Below are 13,817 nucleotides of genomic sequence, written 5' to 3'. Positions count from 1 at the left end.
TCTGCAAGTGTTTTCCCCAGACCATTGTGTTGTGTTGAGTGCAGATCTAACCATAAAGGCTTGATTTGCTATTTGCTAGAGCTTTTAAACTAAAATGGGTCCATTAACACACACGGACGCACGCACACACTTATACAAACACTGGTATCGTTCATTTAAGTCCATCAGTAAAATGTGCAAGTACACAAACAATGAAGAAACCGAAGGCAATGGAGTGGAGTGAGAGAATAGTTTAAACCAGTCGGTCTGCTGTAGCTCTCTCTGCCACCCAAGTCGACGGTCTCACACCAGTGCAGGAAGCAGTAGTAGCTGTTTTTAGATTTGCCAAACACTGAACTCTCTGGCTGCTACAATGTTCCCTGGCCGCACTGCTCTCTGGGGCTATGTGTGTGTGTGTGTGTGTGTGCGTGCGTGCGTGCGTGCGTGCATGAATGGTCCGGAAGCATTCACAGGAGTGGCAGCCTGCCCCACCGCTGATGTCTGCTGAATGGACAAATCCACAGACAGCCCACTTGGCTTGGCAGCAGGCAGCAGTCATGGTCCCCTTCTCCTCCTGTCTTCTTTCTTTGTCCTCTCTTTCTCTCTCTTAATCTTTTCCCCCCTGCCAATCTCTCTCTTTTCCATTCCAAGCACTTTTCAAGATTTTTCAGTTGTGTATTTTTTGTAATTTTGGTGCCAGCCAAGCCCACAAAAGAACTGGCAATTACCAGTGTGGTAGGAAACATACTGCCAATATACTTTCCAATATACACACAGACACACATTTGCACACTTCCCCACATACACATCTACTCAAAGCCTCCCCATCATCATCTCCCAATGCAAACAAACCAAAAACAACTACACAGCACATAGGCTTTCATATTACCCTACCTCCAGGCAGGGAGGGCTTAAAATGTTTGAAACTTACCCACAGAGTGCTTCATCTCTCTGGGAGAAGACTCAGGCGAGCCTCGGGCTACATTTCAAATTTAGAGGCCTTGGATTATCACTCTGGGAGTCTTCGTGTGACCTTGTTGTAACCTGGGGCTTATTCTGACACATACACACACACACACAAGTCATCCTGTTTGAGTGTCCTTCAGCAGGTCTATTCTCAGATGAAATGCAGGAGCCTGGAAGCCCCGGTGGGCCGGAGACAGCGTTTGATCTCCACCATTTCAGCTGCTGCTGCTGCTGTTCTCTGGTGGTTTAATTAGAAAAAAGTAAAAAATAAATAAATAAATAACACCCAGACCTATCAACACTCCAGACCACAGTGAGCAGAAAGAGGAGGAGAGCTGTATGGGATGAGAGTGCAGTGGAGAGAAATGGGAAAAAAAGGAGTACAGAGAGAGAAACCGATACACACACACACACACACACACACACACACACACACACACACACAGAGGGGAGACCAAAGGAGGGCTTGGAAAGCAAAAAAAGTGGAACAACATCAAAAACCTGTCAGTGAACGAGGGGATAAGGCAGCATCAAAAATCAACTTCAATAAAGCATGATGCCTCTATGTATCAACCGGTTCCTTCTTATTCTCCTCCCATCCCTTCATCCCTCTCTTTTTTCCTTCAGTTTACCTCCTTCCCTGCATATGTCCCCTCAGTGGTTATACCTAATTAGTACACAAAGAGCCTGCCCTGTCAGCCACATCTGTGTTTGCATGTGTATGAGTGACAGTCATTAACAAACCTCCAGGGATTCCTGGGAAAGGAGAGATACGAGTTATTACTCATTCCTGCCACGCTATAGGGGCCTTACACACACACACACTCAGCTGCACATACATTTACACACAAGAGAATCGATCAAATTATCTGCTCAGCCTGGGATATCGCAGCACCAAGCAGCTGGGACTGAACTAATACAGATTGTATTATATTCATGAAGCTGTGGTGTGTCATGTTATGTTGTTTACTGCCAAAAAGGAGCCAGCAGCAAGGGCGGAACCCAGTCAAACTGCAGCTGATCACAGTTAAAGTGATATATATGGAATTTCTCAGTATGCTCTACATGATATCAGTTGGTTTATCCGTTTCACTGTCTCTAAGACTAAGACTCTCTAAATTCTTATGTGTGTGTGTGTGTGTGTGTGTGTGTCTGCCCAGGCGGCGTGTATCCCAGTGCTGCTGAGTAACGGCTGGGAGCTGCCGTTCTCTGATGTCATACAGTGGAACCAGGCGGTCATTGAGGGAGATGAGAGATTACTACTGCAGGTAACACACAGAGGCATTTGTCCAGGGCCCCAGCATGCCAGTGGGCCATTACTGTACTTAGAAAAATAAAAATCAAGTGGGTCCCATCGCCAGCAGGTGTTGGTACAAAGAGCAACCCAACAATGCAGAACACCCACAGTGAAACACATTTTTATTGGTGTATTTAAAAAAAAGAAAATAAAATCACCAGGATTGGTTTATTGATTGTTTTGGCCCATCGGAACAGCAGGCATCTAGAGGTAAGGCTCAACATTTAGAATTTAAGATTTACTTTTTTTGTTGTTGTAACATCTGTATAACACCTATTAAAAGATTTATTAAGAGCCAGAGTCCAAGGGAAGTCATTAGTTATTGCTGTTAAAGTCAGTGACGAGTTGCCAGTCTGTTACATTTTGGAAATTTTTTTAATCAAATTTTCATGTTTCTTTACATTCAAAATCAAAACACCAAAAGCAAAAATAATAACCCCTACTAATGGTTATTTTATGCAGAATCAAGGTCAGTATTTCCCTCTTTACATCAGTGCTGAGCATATACATGCTTTATCTTGGGTTAAATGTAGGCGTAGTCACTGGGAAACATCCACCATGCAGGGCTACAAAGCAGGTATAGAGAGCCAAAGTGAAACCAGGACTTCCTGGTTCTGTTCCAGAAGTAAGAAAATCTCATTCAAACTCCCACTGACATTTGTAACTATACTATAACATAACCATACTCAACAGAATGTCGTGTGGCTCGCTTCATATGTTTAGATAAGGATCTAATGTTGTTTATTCAATATTTATGTTTTTTTAGCGCCCTGAAACGAACACCATTTTCCATTACCTCTAGACGTTCACAGGCTAAATGTCACGGCTTGGCAGAAGAGGCGAGTCCATGAGCGAGTCTAGTGATCGCAGCTAGCTAAGACATGTCTGTAATAACAGCAGGACAGAGAGGACTGACCACTGTAGAAGCTTTTAGACAGAGATTACAACTAGAAAGTTGAAATATTTTGCTGTAGTGCATGTCTTAGAATATGGAAAGTAAACCCCAGGAAAACACAGGCTAGCCTGGACATGATATAATGACTTTGGCTCTCTATTACCTGTATCAAACGGTGTTGTTACAGGTTGGGGCCCTTTGAGATTAAACACCCATAGAGGCCTTAATCCAGCTTCAATTCAAAGGCACTCCCTCGCTCAGCCTCTGTGTCCGTGTCTTTTCTCACACAGACACAAACATCCACACAAATAAACACAATGAGCAAGCAAAGCCGGCTCACTCTCTGCTACAACCTTTATGTCTCTCCCTCACACAAATTACATCATGTCTCCTCTGCATTGATCTGCTTTGATCTCAATAGTGGACACAAATTGGCATTCATCTAATGAACAGGAACAAGCCCCCGAGAACTCAGACCGGAGACATTTTCAAATTCTGGCAGAATTATATTGAATGAGCTGACCTCATTAGTGGCATTTCTGCACACCTGCAAAACTCTCACAGAAACACACATATAATATACACGCACAAATATTCACACTGTCTATGATCTGAGGTTAAGTAGTGTGAGGCCTTTGTAGAAGAGGCTGAGTGAGGACAAACACTTCACGTAAACTGAAGACGACGCTATAGTGAAGCTGTCCTTTAGATGTACTTAGAGGAAAGAAAAGGAGAAAGTAGGAGGGATAGGGAGAAAGAGAAAGGGGAAGCAAGGTGAAGTAGTGAAATGTAGGGGAAGGGAAGGGAGGTATGTGAAGAGAAAATGAGAGGTTGAAAGAACAAGGACAAGAAAAAAAGAGAGCGAAAGAGATATAGCGGCCTCCTGGCTTCTTTAACTGGCACTCATTAGGAAATGTGTTAGCTGTGTAAAGACAAAAGGGTTTAAAGGAGTCAAGCTCACACTTTTCTCAGTTCAACATGGCTTTCTTCCACTTTGATTGAGCCGCTGAGCTTAACTTTCTAAATGATTAAATCAATTTTGGTGATTCACTCGAAACCCCCAATGTAGTCCTTACTAATTAAGATCTAATTGTCTGAACAACAGACTCCAAATCAGCTCTGTGTCAAATGTTATTTTAAGGGGGCCAAATTATGCAACCACTTGATTCAGTTTACTCAGTTTTGATCACTTAAATGCCATTTCCTCCTTTTTTTTATTGTCCAGTCTATTTTAAGAGACACGACTTGCTTTAAAAACAAGTAAAACTCTTTGTGGATTTGTTTCTTTGCTCTTCTTTTATTTTATTTTTCTGGATCTTTTATTCTTCTCATCTTTTGTCCTCAGGTGCCATCCACGGTGAGAGCAGTGGGGAATGAGAGAGTCCTGGCCCTCAGACAGAGGACCCAGATGTTGTGGGAAGCCTACTTTTCCTCTGTGGACAAGATAGTCCTCACCACACTGGAGGTCAGCCTCAATCTTAACACACTCAGCATAAAGGCCTGGTCACAGGAAGTAGCACAACGAAATTCATCCACACGTCTTTGTGAAATATATAGTTTTAGAAGCTTGGAGTACTCGCAGGGCTAGTTGGTAAACTACTGTAGATGGTGAGCTAACCTCTAACACACTAGCCAGTCGGTAACATGCTGGCGCTAGTCAGTCACAATAGCTTCCCGATCTTTCTATTCTGTGCCTTTTCTTCCCTGCCATTTTTTCTTAGGATTGTACATTATTTCATAAAAAAATGTGTTCTTGAACAGGGGGAAAAAAGCTTTCCGAGCAAACTTGCTGTTATTTTAAGAAGAGCTGTTTGTATCTGGTTTCACATGCTAATGAAACACTTCAAATACGCAAAAGTTGCTAAATTAAGCTATTTAAATTGTGTGAAATTCAAGGCTAGCAGTGGAGGTAACCATCTTGGAATAATGTGTCAACATTTCCAAGTCGGAAAATAAAGGGAGGTTTTTCTGTTCTTCGCATTCTTACATTGTGTGAATGCAGCGTTAGTGACCAGGGCTAATTGTTGAATTGCTGTAGCTGGTGAACTCACTGAAGTCCTACACTGGTATTTCGTTCTCGGGATTGTACATAATTCTATTTAATAGAGTTTTACTGAAGAGGGGAAAAAAGCGAACTGAAAGTTAGCTAGCTCGTTAGCTCTGTTGCTTACAGGACAATAAGTTCACATAGTTTAAAAGACATATTTGTACCAACCACTCCTTTCTGATAACTGTTTAAAAACCATTCCTCTTTTGTGGATCAGTTTATACTAAGACACAGGAGGGTTAAATAGAGGGTTCAATAAAAGCGGATAAGCTACAATAGCTTCCTCCATTTTGGAGTCTCCTGCTCTCCGTTCCCTCAAAGGCAGCACTGTCAAGACGCTTTGCTATAGATCAAAAATCCACCTGTCAAAGTTAACCAAAACTGAACTCAATGGGTGGAATCAATTGATTTTGCTGCAAAATTTTGCGGTTTTAACTGCTGGTCTTAACTCTAGTAATAAGTCAGTACAACTTTGACTGTATCATATCAAATCTTAGCTTTGACCCCTTGTGCCACCAGTAGGACATCTCCCACAAACACTTATGGGTAATGTTGCTTTTGGCTGCTAAGTATTGACTAGAAACCTAATTGAAATGTTTTATAACTCTGAATACTCAGCGTTTCTGCTACCATACAATTCTGGTCAGGAATGTGCAGCAACATCCAGTGAAAACATCCACAAAAAGAAGCCACTGCTGTAAACACAGGGTTTCTGTTGAACACACAGCCGTAGTTGCTACCTCTTTGCGGTTTACTGCCTGTGTGCTATCTTCAGTTCTCTTTCAGAAAGGCTTTCCAACAGAGTTTTCACATTTGAATCAAACCACCCTTCTATCATTATGATTATGGGGTTGGATCTTGGCCCATGCTCCACATTTCTACTCTTTTACTATCTCAGCTGTGTGTTGTACTGTAGGTCTAGGGAACATTTCAAAGCAGTCCACATCCAAAATCTCAGAGAAATCCCCTAATGTATAGAAATAATATATTATTACTGTACATAGCAAATATCAGTCTCAACCTGCTAGTTTCTGCCTCACTGCTCGCTATTATGAGACTGTGAGAAATTTTTATTTTTCAACGCTACAGGTCGGATACAGAAAAAATTTTATCTTTGAAAGAGTTATTGCAATATGCATACGAAAGAGAGAGCTGCTTGGATTATTTTCCATGATTTTCACACTTCTAGCATCCAGTCTTGCTCATACATGTATCTTTCTCTGTCAATCTTCTGTTTTACCGTTCTGTCTTTGAATAAGCTGAGAAGAAATGTACTTCAAAGGTAGTTGCTCCAGCTAATAGAATGTCATTTGAAGGTTAGCCCAAGGGTTGGAGGATGCATGAAAAGAAATAACAACCTCCTCATATGAGCAGTTTTTGCACATGCTGCCAGTGTGAATTTTAGTGTATAAAAATGTGGGGAAACAACAGATTTAACCCTTCTGAAATCTGAAGAAATCACACAGTGAGCGGTAGGCTTCACACTCTGATGTTTATAAAGGCAAGTCTGGCAGCCCCTAGTGAATTTACTGCCGGGGATTTATGCTAGAGATAATAAAGGAGAGGTTCTGGAGGTTGGTGATAAGCTGCTTATATACATACAGCATGCAAAGGGGAACCTCTCCCCATGGGAAACAGCTGTGCAGTCAGCCTGAGGTCAGTGAGGCAGAGGGCTTCAGAGTGGATGCCGGTGTTGTTGCTGCATGGACACCTCCTGTTGGTGTAAAATGGGAAGTACACAGAGGATATCATTAGGGATTGCCATAATATACAAACACAAGTGTGCCAGGTCTCGAATTGCAGTGGAGTTTACATGAAGCTCCAAGACTCATCCACCGGCTTAGAAGGGAAAAAATGAATGTGGTGCATGCTTAAACTAGATGAGCATGAACAGCCACTTCACAACACAAGTGAGCATGTTCTCTCTGCTTCTCACATTACAACCTTCATCCAAACGCATCCTTTTTTCCCCCTCCCCAGATCATTAAGGACCGTGTGTTCTCTCACATATCGAGGAACAAGTACATGTGGAACTCCTTGCCAGGAGGTCTGCTGGTCCTACCAGAGTACTCCACTCACCTCGCACATTTCCCTTTCTACTACCTGGGATTAGGTAAACACATACTTAATTTAAGTGATCTGCACAATATGCAAATCTTGATGAGACAATTATGTCAGAGCTGTGGAGGTAGAGCGTGAGTAATCAACACTCAGCAAGTCATAATCAAATATTTACTAAAGTCCTTGTCTGTATTAGTTTTAATTTTGCAGTAATGCTAAAATATATATTACAAATAAGGTTTGTTATTATTTTAATCTATTTAAAGTCACTATGTGTAAATTTTTATGTGATTATGATAGGACAATCCTGGTGAAATTTGGTGCAGTCTATATGTTGCTTTCAGCAGCATGTATTTCTCTCTACCACAATGTTGATACCATAAATTGTTCTGATAATCCTTGATGGACTAATACAGATCCACTTTTATATGTTTCTTGTATAGAAGAGCAGGCAATACATTCTCACTTACCCTCATATTATTTTTTTGTGACCTTGTTCAGGGGTCAGTCCAGGTCAAGAGTTTACTGCTGTCATCCATGCCGTCTCCCCGTTGGTCTCCCAGTCTCAGCCAATCATGAAGCTGCTTCAGGTGGTCTCCAAGTCAAAATACTGCTCGCAGGTAAATAAGACAAGCTTTGAGAGATTATGCGAAAATTAAATATAATGTAGCCACAAATGGTAACTTTTAAAACAGTTTGAACACATGCCATATACTGTAGCTTTAGAAATGAGCTTACCATATTTTAATGAGGAAGCATACTTTTGCCAACCCTTCTGGTTGATTGATGTCAGCCGCTATTTCTGATCAGTCTAATGCATCTATCTGTGTATGTGTCATGTAAAATTCCCATCCCCTGCTGCTCTAGATTATTATTCTCTGGAACAACGAGAAGCCGCCACCCAATCGGAGCAAATGGCCTCCCATGCCGGTCCCCCTCACTGTGACAGATGGCAGGAGGAAGGTGAGGACCGATGCCACTCACAGCTCATGCTGAAGCCCACTCTGACGTCTGAGTGACAGCATGACAAACTATCAGATGCACAGTCTGTTTATGTATCTTTCTTTCACTCTCTATCTCTGTTACTCTATTTCTCTGGTCCTTCTCCTTGATGTGTATTCTTCTCTGTCTTTCTTCCTATCCATGTATATCTGACATGTCCACCGATCCGTGTGGCATTCGTTTCGTATAAATGTCACTCACTCTCAACCTTTCTTCTCCGTCTCCCTTTCACTGTCTGTATTTTTGACTCCCATTGCAAAATCTATAGTGATTCACTCATCTCAGTCACTCAACATGATTTACTGTAACATGATCATCTCTCACTCATTCTCTTGATCTCTCTAAGTACAGGCCAGGCAACGTATGGCCTACAGTACCAGAACTAAGATTTACTACTGCTTTTCTCTCTCAGACCACCAGTCGGTTCCTACCTCATGTTGCCATAGAGACAGAAGCAGTGCTGAGTCTGGACGAGGATACAGTCCTACTGACCAGTGAGGTGTGTGTACACATGTTAGTAATGAACACTCAGCAGAAGGGCACAAATTTAAAAATCAATATTCCTGAAAAACTTGGGTTTTTTGAAAGTGTTCCATGTCTGTACTTGTAGGTGAACTTTGCCTTCTTGGTGTGGCGGAGCTTCCCTGAGCGGATCGTGGGCTACCCTCCCAGGAGCCACTTCTGGGATCCCCTGAAGCGTGCCTGGGGCTACACCTCTAAATGGACAAATGATTACTCCATCGTCCTGACTGGAGCTGCCTTCTACCACAGGTACACCAACAAACTGTAGCAAGCTTAATAGAAAGTGCCATTTTGAGCTACATGTGCTTTGTTTTTTAAATATTTTTAATATGTTTTCATTATTATCTCAAAACAAGTGTAAACAAGACTAAATGTCTACAGCCATGCTATCTACTCTGTGAGTCTGTACTTAGGGACAGTGCTTTGCTACATGCTAAGGTCAGCATGCTAAAATTCTCACAATACTAACATGCTGATGTTTAGCAGGTATAATGTTTACCATGTTCACCGTCTTAGTTTGGTGTATTAGCATGCTAACATTTGGTAATTAGCACTAAATACAAAGTACAGCTAAGGCTGATGGGAATGTCATTAGTTTTGCAGGTATTTGGTTATAAACCAAATTATTAGACAAAGTGAAATTTTGACCTGATGGTGGCGTTAAAGTAAAACTCAGGAGATGACCAAAGTTATTACCAGTTGAACATGAATGTCTACCAAATTTCACTGCAATCCATCCTCCGCTAGAGGAAAAGTCATTAGGCTTCATAATTCTGGGACTATGAATGTTTGTACAAAATGTTGTGTAAAGTGTTTCAGATATTTCACTGGACAAGTGAGAGGACAAAATGTTTAACTGCTGGTGGTGTCATTAGGATTCATTCTCTGGGAACCATAAATGTTTGTACAATATTTCATAGCAATCCATACTATAGTTGTTGAGATATTTCAGTCTGGACCAAAGTGGTGAACTGACCAATGTTACCATCCCTATAGCCACATCGCTAGCTTAGGCTAAAAACAGGAAATACCATTTAGAGCTACATATGCTTTGTTTTTGAATATTTTTCCTCAGATATGTTTTTATTATTAACTTATTACCAGCATGCTTGCATATACTGTGCACACACTAAAATGTAGACACGCATACAAAATTGACATTGAACATGCAACTGAGATCAAAACAGATTGCCTTTCAGAGAGCTGAAAAACAAGGGACAACTTGATGAATTGCAGCAGCAGCAAGCACGACATGAATCTCAACATGAAAAGCAAAACGGGACAATCAGACAGAAAGAAATAGTATCAAGGATAATTATGTGTATGTGTGAGCGAGATAAAAAGAAAAGGAGAGGGTGAATTACTCAGGGATTACTTCAAGCTGTTTGATTAATTCGAAAAGCCTGAAGTCGATATGTGCAATGGCAGAGGGGTGTGAATTTGTATACAATATGAATGTAATTACTCCACAGACAGGGCACTTTAAAAGCTGTTGAAACCTTGTGACATTTTGAAACAAAGTGGCCTTTTTTTGCCAGCCGTTTCTATAAAAAAACATTTTTGTCATGCTAATTTGACTCTCTATAGCCCATAGGTTAGACTGATATTTGCCAGGCCCATCTGCATTACCTCAAATGCCCATTTCCCCATTTAAACAGAGAAATGACGAGTTTAAAACCTGCTTTTCTCATTGTGAGAACCCTCAATTTAGTCTTTTTTTAACTAATTAACTAATTACTTTATGTATATTGTATTGGCAAAGTGCAGTGCACCAAATGGCTTTTCCACAATAGGGCTGCTTTTCAAAAAAAAACAAAACGTTAAATATGACAAAATCCAATAGAAAAAAGCAGCAATTTCCCAGAATCAATTGCAACAACTTATATAAAGTTATATGTGGTTAAATTTGGTTCCTAAGCACAATTAAAACATAACTTAAAAGAAGACAGTGACAGGTGCTAAGTCTGACAAATGTCATGCAAAATTACCAGCTGCACTACAATCTCCAGCATTGTACCACAGGGCTCTAGTTTGTTGTGCACTATAAATGTCAAATCCCACTGGCGGTGAAATGGTTAACTTGTCCCAGATACATATCATCAACATACATCACACCATCTACTCTTTTCTGTTACCATGCCTGCTACCATACAGGTGCTGGTTGCCTGGCCTCCACCTGTGATAAATTATGTCACCTGTGATAAATTAAGTACCTGATTAGCACCTGACAATCATATGCTAATGCAAAATCATATGCCAATAATAATCTAATGCCAAAAGCCAAGAAATAAAAAAGCCAATCATATGCTAACAAGTGTATTAACACCATGGTCAAGCCAATCATACTTAACAGTGATGAGGGAGGTACAGCCAGAAAACAATAGGCCTGATTACTGGGAACCTGATTACATGGAAACAAAAGAAGGTTAGTTTCAGGTGAAACTAGGCAGGGTAAACAGCAGACACTCAGGAAGACTCCTCCCTGAGGGCAGGGAACTAAGCAACACAGAGTAGCTTAAATTTCGGAGTTCTCAGACCATTTTCACAATTGAGAATGACTTCCGGATGGGAGCCGAAACGTCTTCATTCTGAAAACAGTGTCCAGATGACTACGACTGAAACCTTTTCTACGATGGAACACTCCTGGACGAATGAAGGACTACACCGTCTTAATAACATAATACTCATGCCTGTATAACACTCTGACCTGCCCCACAGGTACTACCACTACCTGTTTTCCCACTTCCTGCCCCAGTCTCTGCGGACTCTTGTGGATCGCACCTCCAACTGTGAGGACATCCTGATGAACTTCCTGGTCTCTGCTGTAACCCACCTGCCGCCAGTCAAAGTGGCTCAAAGGAAGCAGTACAAAGAGTTGCCAAGTCCACAGGTAGGTAGCCATTTGTTTTTCTCACTTGTCTTTAATGCTGTAGTCTGTGGATGCTGTTCTCAAATGTCAGGTCAGTACTGGATGGTATATGACAGCGTCTTGTTGTTCTACCTCCCAGGGTACAAAGACTGTCCCCTGGGCCAATCCGGAGCACTTCAACCAGCGGCAGGAGTGTGTCAACACCTTTGCCAACTGGTTTGGCTATATGCCTCTGGTCCACTCTCAGTTTCGTCTGGACCCCGTGCTCTTCAGAGATCAAGTGTCCGTCCTCCGCAAGAAGTACAAAGACCTGGAGAGAGCATGAAAATGACGGACAAAATGGACTGAAAGGCTGGGAAGCATCGAGGTCTGGTATAGTGGCCTTTTGGACAGACAAATGGACCAATCAGATGTGTATAGTCAAGATGGGATACTCAAGACTGTGTGGGATGTGGACAAAGTGGCAGCGTGGTCTATTTGTGACATGGACAAAGTACAATCATCAGACAGACCCTGGTGGACTGTTCTGGTCTATATACATATAAATATGAAGAGAAAATGGCCTATAAAAGTTTGAAAAGAGCTTCAAATGATTCTCCTACCTCCATGAGTCTGGTGAGACAACAGAGGAGGAAATGTAGGGGCCTTGAAAGAGTCCCTGTGATTGGGCCTCTCTCTCTGAGAAAGGACAATCTCTATTGGACAGCAAAAAAAAGAACGTGTGTGAACGCTTCAGATGTCAGTGCTATTGCTGTGACAATGAGAAAGGAATGGCTATCTCATGCCAGAAGCACCCAAGGGACTGGTATTAGTGCCATGCACTCCAGCTGTCAATGTGTCTTAGCATTACTGTGCAGGGACTGTTGCCGTGGAAACAGATCATTTCACATCAAAATGCTAACTGTAAAACCAATAAAATGATTTGTAAATGCAAACTGATGGTGCTGCATAAAGTTTGAGTTTTTTTTCCTCTACTTGACACACAACCTCTATTCATATATTTTCAGCAGACATGAAGGAACCAGATTGCCTCATGATACATTTTATGATACTTAAGTAGTAAAACATATCAGTGAGGCCAATAGTAACTGGCCACATTTGGATCCTATAACTCTACCTGTACCAGGAAAACAACAGGGAATAAACTGGTTGCATTGCCCAGCATGACATTATTACCGATTTCAATGTGAAAAAGTTGAAATCATATGTTAATTTAGTGAGGAATAGGCAGAAAGAGACTAGACTTCATACCGGTCCTGTATACATATTTGAATGCACTGTATTGATTATCCTTTAACAGGTCCATCAGTCTTAGCTGGTTCTGCAACTAACGAATATTTTAATTTTCATTATCGATTAATCTGACGATTATTCTCTCAATTATTCAATTAATCGTTTGTTCTATAAAATGTCAGAAAATAGTGAAAAATGTGCATTACTAAGATCACATTTTCAAATTGCTTTCGTCCAACCAACAGTTCAAACCCCAAAGTTATTCAATTTGCCATTATAGAATACTGAGAAAACCAGCAAACCACCAAATAAATGGTCACGAGGAACAAGTCAGTTTGTGGCAATTTGCTCAAAAAATTGATATAAGTTACTAAAATGTTTGTGTTCAATGTTTGATTGACTAAATCGTTTTTAAGCATACTCCTACCTTCTATTTCCATTTCTGAGTCCATTTCATATTGTGTAAACATATACAGCTCATATAAACTGAGACAAGCACATTTTCCTATCCGATGGGTACACGGATAATTTTTGGCGTGTAGCGTACCCTTGCTTACACAGTTGAAATCCTGGTATTTTATTTTTCTAGCAACCAATTTCATGGAGAATCCTTTTTGGGCAGATTGAATTAACTGTGAAATTATTCTAAATACAATTACAGCAATCAAAAGTGCTGCTCAATCACATGTCCTATGTTTTTGTGACTCTGGGATGGTCTTTGATGCTTTGTTGTAGTGTAGCACTACACTAATGAGATGTTGGTGTGTAAAGAAAGATGAATACAAAGGGTCAGGGTCAGAATACACATCATTATGTGTTGGTGGATATGCCTTGATGTACTTATATATCATCTCAATTGTGAAGGAGATCATGCATTCCCACATGGGCCCTCAGGGTTGGAATTGACACAATGGACCACTTGCTGCAATGTCTGCAAAGCTGGCCA

The 13,817-nt window shown here is 41.1% G+C and overlaps 1 protein-coding gene across 3 annotated transcripts in view; it reads left to right on the top strand.

Annotated features, from left to right (window-relative positions):
* Window positions 1–12,577, top strand: part of LOC122863823 (exostosin-1c) — an 83,482-nt gene extending 70,905 nt beyond the window's left edge. For all 3 annotated transcript variants that reach the window (XM_044170592.1, XM_044170593.1, XM_044170591.1), the window contains 9 exons: window positions 2,106–2,213; window positions 4,483–4,602; window positions 7,165–7,297; window positions 7,747–7,865; window positions 8,113–8,208; window positions 8,660–8,746; window positions 8,858–9,018; window positions 11,488–11,659; window positions 11,778–12,577. In XM_044170592.1, coding sequence (XP_044026527.1) covers window positions 2,106–2,213; window positions 4,483–4,602; window positions 7,165–7,297; window positions 7,747–7,865; window positions 8,113–8,208; window positions 8,660–8,746; window positions 8,858–9,018; window positions 11,488–11,659; window positions 11,778–11,963 — 1,182 coding nt within the window. In that variant the 3' untranslated portion in view covers window positions 11,964–12,577. The remainder of the gene's footprint in view (window positions 1–2,105; window positions 2,214–4,482; window positions 4,603–7,164; window positions 7,298–7,746; window positions 7,866–8,112; window positions 8,209–8,659; window positions 8,747–8,857; window positions 9,019–11,487; window positions 11,660–11,777) is intronic.
* Window positions 12,578–13,817: the final 1,240 nt, after the last annotated feature.

The sequence above is a fragment of the Siniperca chuatsi genome, linkage group LG17, assembly GCF_020085105.1.
Source record: "Siniperca chuatsi isolate FFG_IHB_CAS linkage group LG17, ASM2008510v1, whole genome shotgun sequence".
Classification (NCBI taxonomy): Eukaryota; Metazoa; Chordata; class Actinopteri; order Centrarchiformes; family Sinipercidae; genus Siniperca; species Siniperca chuatsi.
Note: the sequence above shows the minus strand (reverse complement) of the source record. Positions and strands in the feature narration are given on the sequence as shown.